General features: G+C 39.2%; 1 protein-coding gene across 1 annotated transcript; it reads left to right on the top strand.

The window, feature by feature from the left end:
- Positions 1 to 7,198: 7,198 nt before the first annotated feature.
- LOC134650968 (peroxidasin-like) lies at positions 7,199 to 16,175 on the top strand. Its single transcript, XM_063505928.1, has 11 exons — positions 7,199 to 7,299; positions 9,824 to 9,949; positions 11,002 to 11,341; positions 11,473 to 11,692; positions 11,939 to 12,116; positions 12,349 to 12,476; positions 12,912 to 13,094; positions 13,209 to 13,536; positions 13,658 to 13,789; positions 13,981 to 15,744; positions 15,964 to 16,175. Exons 3-11 carry the CDS (start codon positions 11,060 to 11,062, stop codon positions 16,118 to 16,120), a joined length of 3,372 nt encoding a protein of 1,123 aa, XP_063361998.1. The 5' UTR covers positions 7,199 to 7,299; positions 9,824 to 9,949; positions 11,002 to 11,059; the 3' UTR covers positions 16,121 to 16,175.
- The last annotated feature ends 477 nt before the right edge of the window (positions 16,176 to 16,652 follow it).

Genomic DNA, 16,652 nt, shown 5'->3' with positions numbered 1-16,652 from the left:
TCATTACGACGGTTTGTGTTTGATAATTTATCAAGAAGATAAGGGATAAAACAAACTTTATCAACAATAATTTTATGATATTTAAAACCTTCGCGATTTGAACACATATTAACTCACATTTATAGACGGGTCTAACGCGAAATTTATTCAATTACCTTTCCCTGAAACCTGTGACCTGTGTCGAAACGTCGGTATATAAAGGTAATTGAATAAATTTCGCGTTAGACCCGTCTATAAATGTGAGTTAATAATTGTATGACTGTAATTTTAATTACTTAGCTAAAAAAACGAACCCTGTAAACCAACCCTTATTATAGCATAATAAATTGATTGATTGAAGTAAGTAGGTACGAAAATAGAACGGAAAAAGTACAGGTTAATATAATTCATGAATGGATCATCGCAATTTTCACGAAACTAAGAATTAAGTACCCCCAGAAGTAACCGCAGACGCATAAAATTGTAATATAATTTTACATAAGTATGATGAAACTAATGACTGATGAAAGGATAGAAAAAACTATTAAGATCGACATTACGCGCACGCGCGGTGTCCGTGTGAAAGTAACTCCGGTGGTATTCGTTAGCGCCCAATCAAATCGACAACCTACAATTACATATAAGCTAGTTCAGAAATTATTACCTATTAAATCTTTATCGGTATATAACTATATACCGGCCTAGCCAAAGTGACAATCGCTATCGCTGCGACAACGAAACGCTTTTTGTCTCTCTATCACTCTTCTCACAGTGACAGTTGCGTTTAGATCAGTGACATGTTGGCTACGCGCCCTGAAGTACAAGTAGTTTTGTGTTTTCTCTAAAATATATCCAAGCCAGCAAAAAACCTACGCTCTGTAATTAATAAATAATTTTACAGAAACTGTTCACTTTAGAGACGACTCGCGGTCATCCGTCATACTCATTACATTACAGTTACTTATGTAATGTACATAACACATCTTTGCTCCTTTACTAATTAAGTGCTAATTTAAATTATAACTAAGTACAAAAAATATTTCAAATTATGAACATATCCAGTTATAGTATAGGTACTTATAAAATGGTGTAGAATGCAACAGTTAGTGCCTACCACGGCATAACATATATTTTATTACATGTAGGTATCATCCAAGCGCTTTTATTAAACTTTTGAGACTTTACTGTGCCCTGCACTATTTCAATAGGTATCAGTATTTGCTCATCTCGCTGCGCGACGAATTAGCGTAATGAACTGTGAATCTATCGACTTATTTTAGCCGTTTTGCCATGTTGTCGTTGCCGCAAAGCGCGCCGGAGCGGCACGAACTTGCTCGTTTCATCAAATTTTCACAATTCCAAATAAATCTTTTTATTTATTTGTGGCTTAGTTCTTTGATTAGTAATTGATTGTTTGTAATTGTTGGTAAACAGCGGCCCTCGAGCTGAATAGCTTGAGTATTTCGACATAAAAAGTAACTTTTAGTTCCCAAAACTGAATATCTATAGGTAAATGTAACTCTATGAAATTCTACAAAGTCATGATTGATTTTAACTGCTTTTTAGGGTTTCGTAGCCAAATGGCAAAAAACGGAACCCTTATGGATTCGTCATGTATGTCTGTCTGTCTGTCTGTCTGTCTGTCCGTCTGTCCGTCTGTCCGTCTGTCTGTCCGTCCGTATGTCACAGCCACTTTTTTCCGAAACTATAAGAACTATACTGTTGAAACTTGGTAAGTAGATGTATTCTGTGAACCGCATTAAGATTTTCACACAAAAATAGAAAAAAAACATAAATTTCCCCATACTTAGAACTGAAACTCAAAAATTTTTTTTTCATCAAACCCATACGTGTGGGGTATCTAATGGATAGGTCTCAAAAAAAATATTGAGGTTTCTAATATTATTTTTTTCTAAACTGAATAGTTTGCGCGAGAGACACATCCGAAGTGGTAAAATGTGTGTCTTCCCCCCCCCCCCCCCCCTGTAACTTCTAAAATAAAAGAAATATAAAACTAAAAAAAATATATGATGTACAGGGGTCGGACAAAAAGTGCGGATGACGTCAAACCACTTATAGGATGATTTCAAATAGTATTTTTGATTTTCATAAACAGTTATCACTTATCATTTATCAACCTCTTTATTAAACGATATCGCCACTTGAAATGAGTAAGTACGTTTTTGACTGACACATTGTCAATCAGATGAACAATAAATTGACTTCGTTATTGTTTAGCTATTGTATCTTCACGATTATATTTAGCTAAAATTTATATTTACTAATGTATAAGAAAACGGTCTAAAATATCATCTTTACTCGAATATTGTGGCAAGTTTCGTGAAATTATTTTATTCACTACATCACCCTACCACCTGTATTATTAATTCCATGGATTTATTTACGATTATTTTGTTACTTCATTAATACTACTTTGTTACTACATGTCACACGGAAGTTTAAATACAAACTCAAACATCATCCTGTGTGCAAGATTACGTCATTTTTACGTCATCCGCACTTTTTGTCCGACCCCTGATGATGTACATTACCATGCAAACTTCCACCGAAAATTGGTTTGAACGAGATCTAGTAAGTAGTTTTTTTTTAATACGTCATAAATCCCCTAAATACGGAACACTTCATGGGCGAGTCCGACTCGCACTTGGCCGCTTTTTTAATTGAAATCCTGTTAAAATCACAACATTTTGCTAAAATACTTTATTTACGACAAAATCGTTTCAATCAGCAGCAAAAGCCACCCTTAGTAGGCGATCTAGTTTCAAGGCCAGTCAGTCAAATTCGGAAAATTTTGACTGATAAGTATGTATTGTATGTAGGTTACTTACCTATTCCATACCTAATCTATAATTTAATAAAAAAAATAACTTCAATTTGGCTTTATGTAAAGCCCGATAAATGGTGAGTCAAACCTTGGCAAGTCTAAAAGATAAAGTTTATACCTACCTAATTCTTATATACCAAAACAAGCTCGAAATCAACGCTGCTATCTTGCCCCTTTTTTTACCCTGTGGCCACGTAGTCCGACTGCTTTGTCCTACTAGTCGGACGATATGTTTGTTACTCCATATCTCCGTCATTACTGGACCGATTTTGAAAATTTTTTTTTTGATTGTATGTATATGCATACAGATTGGTCCCGTTTTTGTCAAACCCCAGTTCTGATGATGGGATCCATGAGGAATCGAGGGAACTCCTCAAATCTTAAAGGCACACATATAGTGATTTTTGTATTTTTATCAACAAATCAAGCATATACATTCAAAAAAGTGACATTTGATGAAGTGGAACTGCTGATGATGATCAGAACGGAACTCTTCAACGATGCATAGCACACGTCTGACGATTTGTCCTCTTCGTTATGTTTGTTAAGCAAGTTAAGTTTTTAAGCTACATTTTTGTCAAGCTCGAGTGCTGATGATGGGATCCATGAGGAATCGAGGGAACTCCTCAAATCTTAAAGGCATGCGTATAGAGATTTTTGTATTTTCATCAACAAATCAAGCATATACATAAAAAAAAGTGACATTTGATGAAGTGGAACTGCTGATGATGATCAGAACAGAACTCTTCAACGACGCATAGTTCACGTTTGGCGATTTGTCCTCTTCGTTATGTTTGTTAAGCAAGTTAAGTTTTTAAGCCACAATTTTGTCAAGCTCGAGTTCTGATGATGGGATCCACGAGGAATCGAGGGAACTCCTCCAATCTTAAAGGCATGCGTATAGAGATTTTTGTATTTTCATCAGAAAATCGAGCATTTTCATTAAAAACTGTCGCATTTGATGAAGTGGAACTGCTGATGATGATCATAACGGAACTCTTCAACGACGCATAGCTCGCATTTGGCGATTTGTCCTTTTCGTTATGTTTGTTAAGCAAGTTAGGTTTTTAGGCACATTTATGTCAATCTCAAGTCCTGAACATGGTATCCATGAGGAATCGAGGGAACTTCTCAAATCTTAAAGGCATCCGTATAGAATTTTATATATTTTCATCAGAAAATCAAGCATTTACATTAAAAACTGTGGCATTTGATGAAGTGGAACTGCTGATGATGATCAGAACAGAACTCCTCAACGACGCATAGTACACGTTTTGTGATTTTCAATTTCGATTTTGACTTGGATTGGGCCCCGGACTCCGGACTCGGACCCGTACTCGGACTCGGACCCAGACCCGGACCTTGACCCGGAAAACACTATGATACCTAAACTAAATCAACCACTATGATTACCATAAAATGTATACATATTACCAAATAAAGTATAAGCACCGTTAAGTGGGTTAGGCTAGTAGTTAGAGAAGTCGGTTTTTTTCTATTAAAGATTATTTTCTTGTTAGATCGATTAATCGGACTAGAAACTCTCACCATATCAATATATCTAACTGAATAATTTAACATAACAAAACAAGATGGACTCTTGGAAAAAAGAAAAAGGGAAGTTTTACGACAAGACAACTTTATTTTAGATACAAATGCAAAGCTTACAGATTTTGATATAGATGTCGGTTTCTTTTTAGAGCGATTGGCTTGGAATGGCTCGCTCTTTAAAATGTTGATAGTATTCATTTTAGTGTGGTTAAGGAAAGTTTTATTTTAAAACAGAAAAGTAGTTTTGTTATGTTAAATTATTCAGTTAGATATATATAACAATAAAAAAATATAAACTTAATTGTTTTTATTATAATGACTTTATGGTGAGAGTTTCTAGTCCGATTAATCGATCTAACAGGGAAAAAAAGGCCAGGTAGACCGATCACTCGAACTAAGCCGAATTGCGAATCCATGCAGGCCGATTAGTCGATCTAACAGGAATTAAAAAGGTCAGGTAGACCGATCACTCGGGCGACATGGAATTGCGATTCCATGCAGTCCGATAGACGAACCAACAGGAAAAATAAATCCACGTCGTCAAAGCAGCCGGACTACGTGGCCACAGGTTTTTTTTAGGGTTCCGTATCCAAAGGGTAAAAAGGACCCTAGTACTAAGACTCCACTGTCCGTCTGTCTGTCTGTCACCAGGCTGTATCTCATGAACTGTGATAGCTGAAATTTTCACAGATGATATTATATTTCTGTTGCCGCTATAACAACAAATACTAAAAAGTACGGATCCCTCGGTGGGCGAGTCAGACTCCGGTTTTTTTCACTTTTTATTTCAATGCATATTTGTATCCCATAGGTTTGATCAATATCTGGAAATAAGGATCTAAATGAATTACAGATCGATGCAAATAAATCGATCAATGACCCGAGCCCGTACCATGAGTCACTGACAGTGTCAATACTGACATTTAACACGTAATTCACTTTCTATACATCTCTGTACATCTATACGTCAAAACGTAATTTACTTTCTATACATCTCGTTTGCACTAATAAGCGAGTACGAGCGAGATGTATAAAAATCTAAATGAATATTATAGTTGACTAAACTGTATCGAAATGAATATTATAGCTGAGTTGGGGTCCCATAGTGAAAAAAGTATGCGATTTTACTTTGGTATACGAAGTCTTAATTCAAGCATTGCAGTCGACGAGTAGAAAAAGTAAATTACGTTCTCGACGGCGTTTATGTCAGTGCCAAACTGATGGTAGCCCTACCGATTGTGGTTTCGTTTTTTGTTATTTTCGATTGTCTTCGATTGAACATCCGAACTGCGTAAGAGTTAGATTTAAAACAAAAGCGACTGTTTACCCATTTCACGCAACGGAGGTGGTATTTGGTGTTGCGTTTGCTGGTACAGATGGATTATTACAAATTATTACCAAACCGATAATCGAAACCGAAACTGGTGCGATTTGGAATGGCCAATTGTCATGCTATCCAGCTATGAAGTGTTCAAATGTTTGTGGTTATTTGCGGAAGAGAAATATTTCCAATCCTCATTCTAGAGCAACGATTCCATTGCCTGTAATAGACAATTATTACACATTGTCGCTTTCAGCAGGGTTCAAATGACGCCCAATGACAGAGAACCTAAAGTCCCTATTAAAGAGCTACCGATTTGACTCCCAATGTAAGTTTAACGAAAATTAATGCTTGAGGAGAAATCATCGTCTTTGTGGTCTTTGTGAACTGTGCAAAGAACCCATCTTTTGTAACCTGATTATTTCAAAAAGTAGGCACAACATTTTTACGCTACAGCCTTACAGGCGGGATACATTTATTCATAACTTGAGATCAAGTAAGAAAAACATGATAGGTATATTATACATATATTTACATATACGTGACATATACGGTCGTTAACTTCTGTTGTTTTGTCCACAGAAGGGACCTTTTTCTAAAATGTGTTGAACCCTTATAGCTAATTGAGCACAGAACGCCATTATTCTTTGCAATAAGGTTGCAATCTGTCTGTCTGTCCGACCATCCCCCCACCCTTTATCTCCGAAACTACTGGGTCTGATTTTTTTTTTAAATACACAAAATACGTACTTAGTTACCTATAGATGACAGGAAAACCTATTAGAAATGTGCAGTCAAGCGCGACTCCGACTGAATTACTTAGTTTTTAATCCGACCCCTACGGGATTTTTAAAGACATTTTATTCGCGTTCCACATAAAAAAAAACATAAAAAATTGGGTAATGTACCCTTGGAACGAGAGCCAGACTCACACTTGACCGGTTTTCCTCTACGGCACTGGTTCTTAATTCATAAATTAAGTCTTAAGAACTCGTATGTATGTATGTACTACTTTGAAAACGCGATCTCCGGCTTTTAATCTCTGGGAGGCTAACTAACCTAACCTGAACCTTAGTAAAAGTCTATGAATAGCAATCGCATTTCCTAAACCAATAAACTCATGCTAATTGCAATCGGATACTCGGAAACACTCAATTAGCTGCACACTTTGTCAACGCTGCAACCGCGATGGGAGCTTGGAAGTGGTAGTATTTGAGCGCAGAATACCAGCGCGCGCGCACAGTACCACGCCGCGCCGCGCAGGCGCCGCGCGCGGCTCTAGTCAACCAAACTAAAGACAAGTTCTACCAGACTTCGGTTAAGACTGTCTACAAACATGCTTTAAGACTGAGACTGACTACTTTAAGACCACAATGACTGACAAACGATGTGTTCATTGTGACATACTGATCGCTCGTGACTTAATAATTAAAATATGACTGAACCTTAATGACGACTTTGTGACCTCAAGTGACTTACTGACGAATTTGTGATATGTGACTGGTGACAGGGTGGTGACTTGTGACAGAATGACGATGACCAGTGACAGTGACATTACTTGACATTTGACTGACTGGATTTTTGTAAGCTGAGGGGGAATCAGGTTAGTAGATTTTTAATTTTTATGATGGAATCACTAATAAAACAAAGTCGCTACCCGCTGTCTGTCTGTCTGTATGTATGCTTAGATCTTTAAAACTACGCCCCGGATTTTGATGCGGTTTTTTTTAATAAGTAGATAGAGTGATTCAAGAGGAAGGTTTATGTATAATTTGTTAACCCGTGCGAAGCCGGGGCGGGTCACTAGTACCTGCATAAAATGTTGGTAGGTACTACTTAGTACTGTTAACATTCACGCTATTTAATTTAACATTTCGTTTATGACCGGCCGATCTGGAAGGAAAACAAACTCAATCAATTTAATATTCAATTAGATCATCTTGAGATAAATCATAAGGTTTTATTTAACAACCTAAGTCCTTTAAAACTTTTTTAATGTGTAAGTAACCTGTTATTTAATTGAGAGTATTTATTTGAAAATTGCATCTACCTACGAGAAGTTAATTAATTCTCATCTAAAGACAGTTTCGTTACAAATTATCTATTTAAAATTGAATGTACAGATTTCAAGAAACTACTTTTAAATTGTATGTAAATACTTTCAGGGCAAACAAATCTTGTAGGTAGGTAAGCACAGGGAAGTGTAAATATGTATGGCATACACCTACTCTCTAGCAGTAGTAGCAGCAAATACATATGTAACTCCGTATAAGATGAATAAAGTCTAAGGAAAAAACGTGCCTCGGAAATCAAGAAAGTCTTTCTCGGATAGATGGCGCACACATCTTTGGCCTATGCTCGGCTAGATGGCGTAGTACACCGTTTCATATTTAACAATTTTAACACATAGGTATCAGTCTATCAGTGAAAGAACATGGGTCGAACTGAAATAAAAATAATACATTTTTTTGATAGAGTTATACATTTTCATTTTGAGTTTTAATCGTGTGTCGATAGATGGCAGTTAATCTAATGTGGCTACAAAATTTACTATGACAGGACCCCTGTATACTATCTATTCTCTTTGCCTTTGGTAGCAGTCTTTTTCCAAGGGTAAATCCCAAATAGGATCGGACAATGTGGAAACGCTCTGAAGTTCACATATCAAACGACTGTAGCGCATAAAAACGGCCCTAATTATATTGCTATAGTTTGTCAAAGGACTGTCTCATTTCAAACATAGATAGAGAGAATCATACTTCTTACACTAGTACTAGCACCCAAAAGAAAAGGATGAGTTTTCAAAAGTTTTCCTGGTGCTTACTGACTGACAAATTGGTTTGACCAATATTCATAACGTCCAAAAGCACCCCAGGGCAAATGTATATTACAACACGCACAATAAAGCGCGTCATATTATCGAACCTGTGCCGGAGTCGAAAGTGGTTTCACTTTCTCCGAGTGCGGCGAATTATCATGCGTGCGTTTATCATATTAATTTTCATGTGGTTACGTAAGGGAACTGGTTTAATTTAAACTGGTCAGCTTTCAAAATTTTGTTGGTTTTCTCGTTGGTTATTTAAGGAATGCTCTTGTAGTACTATAGTCAAATGAATGGTAGGGCACCTTTACTAATTCTTTGCGCGATATGATGCTAACAACTGCGTATACAATTTTGCGCACCAGTGCATAATTACACCTACACCTAGTTCATAATTATACCTAGCACCGTATACACGAATTTTCAGTCTTTTTACTCTATTAGGCGACTAAGTAGGTAGTGCGTGTCTGAAAAATTCACAATTATTTCTCTAATTACCTTTTCTAACATTTAGACACTATTTTAAAATAGATTACCGATACCGACCGACACTAATCAGCGGCAAAAGTGGCAAAACTGAAACTTCTGTCATTATTTTTGACCGTAATCACTGTAGCGTGGATTCTCTCATTATAAAATAATTTGGCATTCTCGTGAAACTGCAAAATCTCCAAATTATTATAATTTTATAAGTATAATTCGCTTTCCTAACACACTTCCGGCGACTTCCGCGTCAGATGATCGTAAACATATTTTAACAACTGATAGGTATGTTTTCAACTTTTCACTCTCGTTATTTATGGTAATTTGAATAGTTTTGGCCCACATATTTAGTCTCGCAAAGGTCGATTCGAATAGGTTATCTGATGTAATAAAGTATTTAATTTATAGCAGTGAGCGAAGGCGGATTTGACTGTGACATTCATAAATATAAATTAAAGTTAAGAAAAGCGAAGGCGGATTTGACTGTGACATTAATAAATATAAATTAAAGTTAAGAAAACACATATTGATTCAGTCGGATGAGAAGCGAGAAGCGTAGCATTGTAACAATAAAACATTACAAGCCGTATCTATAACCTAGAAGCCAGGACAACAACTTTATCTTGTTAGCAACATCAACAAGTCAACACTCAAAGCGCTTTCTCTCCTTGCCTGGGCGTAAGCTAGGAATTTAATTATACCACCTGCATGATGTGAATTTTCTAAATCTGAATTAGCTTGCATTGAGATTTTTGCATTCAGATTGCAAAATAACGTGGCGCATACAAGCCAGTTTTTCCTAATTAGTGTGTCTTGTCCGCAGCGGTGATAGCCTGGAGAGCCGCACGGAGGACCCTCAGTTCCCAGCTGCCAGCGCGCTGCGGCAGTCGCCGCTGCTGCAGCATTGCCCCCTGCGGGGCGCGCCCAAGTGCCCACCTGCTTCTAAGAGGTTGTTGACATTTTTAAAGTGGACCTAGTCTGTAGTGATGATGTGAGCCTTATTTTTTAAGGATAACTCATACACCTCATAGTAAATTTCCACGAACTTTCCTCTGTTATCCAAGATGTCAGCTCTCCTGACTAGTTCTTATTTATGCCTTAAAAATTCTAAGGTTTAACATTTTTCAGTAAAGCGACGATGTCATTTTCAAACTGACTTCCACGCGTGTTGTGTTATATACTTTCTTAGCATTATGCCATATATTTACATTCGCACCCCAAATATGTAGGGTGTCATGACCATGTACTGGCCGGGGTTCGCTGTGAGCACCAAGGTCAACGTTCATGAGAACAATATCTTAAACATTCAGCGGTCAATACTCTATGGCAGCCATACTCAAAGTGTGTTCCGCGGAACCCTAGGGTTCCGCGACACCCGTGCAGGGATTCCGCAAGAATTTAGAATTATATGCTTATTTAATAAAAAAATACACTTCTAAAAACTATTGTTTTATTGTAGGGTTCCATCAAGTATTTCGCTTTCCAAAAGGGTTCCGTCAAAAAAAAGATTGAGAACCGCTGCTCTACGGCATCAAACAAAAGCCTGAAATTCGCAACTACAACTCTACCACGATCACTGACAATCCAACCTCTAGACTGAGCTTAGGCCAATTCTTTCATGAAACCGATGCTGCCAAAAATACGGGGGTGCGGGGGGACGAGGTGAGCGAATCCCGTGCCGTGATTGGTCCGTTCAAAGACACGGACCAATCACGGCACGGGATTGACTCGAAGATGGAGTAACGCTACCGTATGTGTGGCAGAGGGGGTAGCGCGACTATGCTATGTCTAGAGGTTAGATTGTCTGTGACCACGATAGACTATAGAACTTCTATTCCAACGGTACAATCTACTTTGTCGTTTTGTACGGTCTCAACACAATATTATATTTACAACAATGGTGTCACCTCGCTCTAACGACACTTGACAACAAACATTTGTAAAGCCATTCAGTTATTCAATCAGATACGTTCATTGTCACAATCCAACATTGTGTTCTAGGTACCGAACACATGATGGCACCTGCAACAATGTGAACCGCCCAAGATGGGGTTCCACTATGACTCCCGTCCAGCGCTTCCTTCCCCCGTCTTACTCCGATGGCATCCAAGCGCCTCGCCGTTCGGTTTTCGGCTCAGCTCTACCCTCAGCCAGGGAGATCAGCTCCACTGTCCATGAAGACCAGCATGTGGAAACCCCGGGTATAACGCATCTGCTGATGCAGTGGGGGCAGTTCTTGGACCATGATGTGACGTCGTCGTCGCAGTCGCGAGGGTTCAACGGCTCGGTACCGCGGTGCTGTAAAGATGGTGGGCGGGACTTCGTTCCTCGAGAGTTCTTGGTGAGTTTTTGCTAATTTAGTATTTTTAGAGGCATCCTGAATCTTTGAGACATTCTATTCAAATGAAAAGTTGTTCTCAAAGTTTACTTGCCAAAACGTACGATACATTAAAGCTTTTTATTTTTTTACAGCACCCCGAATGCATGCCCATCGAAGTTCCCCCCTCCGATCCATTCTATGGCCCAAAGGGAGTGAGATGCCTGGACTTTGTCCGGTCCTCCCCCGCGCCCCGCGACGACTGTGCCCTGGGCTGGCGTGAGCAGATGAACCAGGTGTCGGCTTATATCGACGGGTCGCCGCTCTACGCCAGCTCGGCGCGACAGTCAGACAAGCTGAGGCTGTTTAGAAACGGTACGGGAACATCATGATCCAACTTGATCCACGATTTTTCCAAAGTTTATCAAACCCTGTAAGACAGATAGGTAGTCAATTCGACAACTATAAACCAATGGTAATATGTCCAAGACCTTAAGGTTCACTAGGAAACATCTTCGAACTCGACTCTGCCTGATAACGGTGTCAGATACCTAATGCCAAATCTTGTATGGAGATTGACAAAACTCTCTGCAGCTTGATCATCTTTCATCTTATCTCCAGGAATGTTGCAGTACGGACGCGTTCAGAACCGGCGTCCATTGCTTCCCCCCGAGAGACGAGACGAGCTCTGCCGCGGCGGAGCCGTCTCTTCAGACTGCTTCAAGTCAGGAGACGCCAGGGTCAACGAGCATCCAGGACTGGTCGCCGCCCACATTGTGTGGCTTAGGCAGCATAATAGGTAACATCACCATTATATTCTGCCAGGCTTCATAACAATCATAACTTTCAAGTAATCCGATTGAAATGGCATCAGGCAATTGTAGTTTCTTCCACGCTGATGTTACTGATAGATATAGGAGAAAATGGTTATATTAGGATAACAGATCTATCAGGTGACAAGTTCTGTTGCTGTTCAGATTAAGTATGTCACTTACCTACTTCAGATTGTTACCAAATCACTTTTTATATAGGATGGCGCAAGAACTGGCGCATCTAAACCCTCACTGGAGCGATGAGAAAGTGTACCAGGAGACGCGGAAGATTGTCGGCGCGATGATCCAGCATATCACCTACAGAGAATTCCTGCCAATCGTATTAGGTCAGTCATAAAATTTCCACAGTCCATAGGTATAACCAACATGGATACTATTTATAGATGGATGTGTTTCTACAGCACCTTATTCTTTCTTTGCTACTTTGAAGATGACGCCTGACTGCAGTGCCGGCCCGAGCCCTTGATCAGGGTAGAGCGAAATCGGGTTTTGGCGCCCTTCGTTGAAGTTTTCAAGCGTATTTTCCACCCCCTCGCCACACTCGCGTCTTTTATAACTTTTTTTTTTCTCATTTGCCATTTTTGGCGCCCCCTTTGCCATCCGGCGCCTAGAGCGGCCGCTCCACTCGCTCTACCCTAGATCCGGCCCTGCCTGACTGCCCCTACCATCTTCTCCGCATGTCGTACCTTTACTAGTGCCAAAAGGATACACTGCTGGTAACTAAAAGTTTTCTTGTTCTAATTAAATTTTCTTATTTTCAGGTCAAGAAGTGATGCGTCTGTTCGACCTGGAGCCCTTAAAGAAGGGCTACTACAAGGGATACAGCCCAAAAATCAACCCAAGTCCTGCAAGCTCATTCGGCTCGGCTGCCTTTCGGTTCGGTCATAGCCTAGTGCAGCCATCCATGGTACGATACGACCGGTTTCACAGGCCTATGCAAAACAGTAAGTTTTGGTTAGGAGCTGTTTTTATCTTCCATTAACCCGTTGCTGTCAGGCTATTGACCCATCTACATGAACATAACCTTCCAGTATGAAGTGTCAAATGCCTTTTTACAGACGTCTCTCTCCACGACGAACTCACCAACCCCTCCAACATCTGGAGCATGGGCGCCGTTGACCGCCTCCTCCTCGGCATGGTGAACCAGCCAATCCAGAAACGCGACGAGTTCATCACAGAAGAACTGACCAACCACCTTTTCCAAACGCCCTCCTTCGACTTCGGAATGGATCTGGCCGCTATCAATATTCAGAGGGGGAGAGACCACGGAATCGCACCTTATACAGCTTGGCGGGAGCCGTGCGGACTGTCGCCGATAAATGAGTTTGAGGACTTGTTTAGAGTGATGTCGCCGCGTGCTGTGAGGAGATTGCAGAGTTTATACAGGTACAAATCTCTTAATTTCTTCATATATCTGTAAGAAGTATCTTCAACTCGTTATAAGAAGATTAAAAATAACATTCTTAGTAGTTCCTTTCTCCATCTAATTACGTTGTTGTTGTTTCAGGCACGTGGATGACATTGACCTGTTTACAGCAGGCATGTCTGAGAGGCCAGTGGTGGGTGGGTTGGTGGGCCCTACATTTTCCTGCGTTATCGCTCAACAGTTCTCGAATCTTCGGAAAGGAGATCGCTTCTGGTAAGTTCAATAGCTGGATCAGTACTGTGTTTTGATTGTAAGTTAGTGGAAAGAATATAGCTTCATTATTCATGAGATAATCACCGGTAAAAGAAAGATCTATGTTCCATTATGTATGTACCATTAATGTGATGTTAAATAAAGTTTTTCTATGTCTTCTATGTATATGTCTAAAGTGTTTGTTGTTTTAGGTATGAGAACGGAGGGTTCGAATCGTCTTTAACACCGGCACAATTACAGCAGATACGTAGGATATCGTTTGCCCAAATCCTGTGTCGTACCCTTGACACTATAGACAGCATTCAACCTTTCGTATTCCTTTCTGCAGACAATACTGACAACGATCGGATATCCTGCCTTAACAGCTTACTGAACAACTTTGATTTATCGCCATGGACTGACGTTAACTCAAGCAATGATATTAGTAAATCAGACGATGTAAGCACTGAGCGACCAAAGAGAAAGACTACTACAACTACCAAACGATCTACAACAAAACAGTCTACCACAAAAAAGCCTCAAAAATTGACTGCTACTAGTAAAACTCCTCAAAAGAAACCAGTACCTGTTGCAAATAATACTCATAATGCGGCTAGACCGAAACCTACACATAGACAAAATAAAACTGACAGCATTAATGACACAAACTCAACATTGACTGACAAAGATGTGATAACGACAACTGAACAGGCTGTACAAAAGATAGACGACAAACTTGACTTTAAAAACAAAAGTCGACGATATGAACAAGCTGACGCGCGACGCAATAAACCTACAAAACAATACGGGCATGACTATGACGATGACGAGGAAGTACATAGTGTACAATCTGTAGTTATAAATAACTTACAACATAAGCGACCCTACAACAGGCCAGTAATAGCTGTGACTGAAAACGTTGATAAGTATACTTACTTAATAAATTATGTGCCTAGACCCACACAGTCTTGGCGAGACACGACCAGAAGAACGACGACAAGACGACCAACAACAAGACGGCCGCACGACAGGGATGTAGTGAAAGTGACTTATCAGACTTATGACGACACTTACGGTCGACCCAACAAACCATATTACTACAACAGATACGATGACAGACATGACAATTACAATAGACAAGACGACAGAAATAACAACTATGACAAACAAGACAACAATAATGACAATTACGATAGACAAGACGATAAAAAGGACGATTACAATATTAGCCTTGAAGGTAAAAAGGAGACTTATAACTACAGACAAAACAGACCTAATACGAACGACAATAATTTCTCTTCTGCTAGATCAAATGACAAATTACAGACATCTACCACAAAAACTGACGCAACTCTTGACAAAATCTCCGTTACTGATAATTTTAAACTGACGACTGTAAATCCATACAAGTTAGTAACATTTGGTTACGTAGGTACATACAAAGGTGACATGACAAATGACAAAGAGACAAAAACTGACTCTACTGAGACAATTAGACACGAAGTAATAAGTAAAGACTTCTCGACATATGAAGACGACAGACTAGATACGGACGAAAAGAAAAACATGAAACTGTCGACATTTTTCCATTACGAGACAGCAACTAAACCTTACAACAATTTGAGACCGACAAGACGTTACGACGAGGATCAAATACCTGACTACTCAAAGACGAACAGCAAATATTACTTCGTTAGGAACGTTTTACGAAAATATCCAGACTCTACTTTGACAGACGAAGCTGCTGACGAGACTAAAAAGAAGGAAATATTAAAAGAAAACTATAACAGCCCAGGGCAACCAGTGCCTGTGATGATAGAGGAAAGATCGGCGGCTGACAAACTGGCTCTGCTAGAAGAGGCAGAGGAAAAGTCGGCGATCCCAGATCTGGAGAGCCTAAGGGTGAAGATCGCCAAGCCGTCAAGTCCGGCTAAGACACCGTCGGTGGCTTTCCAAGTGATACCCAGTGAAAACAAGTAAGTGGCACACTATCTAAAAGTACAACCCAAAACATGTGAATGAAGCTCGCAATAATTCCTTGTTTTTTTTTTCTTCTACTGTACAGTGTTGATCGATTTTACGCTCTGTCACTCTCTCTCTGTTTTTTAACTTCTATCTATAATATCTATCTTCTAATTCAATTAATTCTGATTAAAAAAATTAAGGAAATATAAAATCACGTGCTTTTGTTTCAGTCCGTCTCAATGGGCGACATATGAAGAGAAAGACTTGCCCGAAGGTCTGCCGCACCGCATGCCACCGATGAAAATCGACCCGTCCGCATTAAAAGAAATCCCCAGACCTTTCAACTTCGGGAACTTAAGAAGGCGACGTCCAGGAAAGAAACACTAAGCCAAACTTTACCTTATTACCCCTTTATTCTTAAACTTTACAAGCCTCTATTAGATTATTTATGTTCACTTCAAAATGTCAGATTTAGACAAACAATTAATAGCTAATTGAGGCTTGGAGCGCGTTTATATGAACGCCATTATAATAGAATATAACGCTTGATCAATCATCATCAATCAGGCAAGCTGTAAATTGGATGCATTGTAAATAAGAAAAGCGTACTTAACTTTGTTGACAGTGTGATTAGTTTAAAATGACAGACAGATGATAAGACTTAAGAAAATAAGTAAACAGTTGTAAAAAACATTGAAGACATTAAAAATACGTATGTTTATGTAATAACGGGGATATATACTCCATAAGAACTTAGTAAATTTTTCATAGGACTTGACTTCAATAAGATTACAGTCAAGGAATTTGATTTCTGTGGCACTTCGGGGATTGTCACAGTGACATTAAATACGATTTTTTAAAACATGACATGACTACCGTGACAAAACTTAAGCAATCAACTATCACATCGGCAAGGACA

Source organism: Cydia amplana, chromosome 9 (genome assembly GCF_948474715.1).
Source record: "Cydia amplana chromosome 9, ilCydAmpl1.1, whole genome shotgun sequence".
Taxonomy (NCBI): domain Eukaryota; kingdom Metazoa; phylum Arthropoda; class Insecta; order Lepidoptera; family Tortricidae; genus Cydia; species Cydia amplana.
Note: the sequence above shows the minus strand (reverse complement) of the source record. Positions and strands in the feature narration are given on the sequence as shown.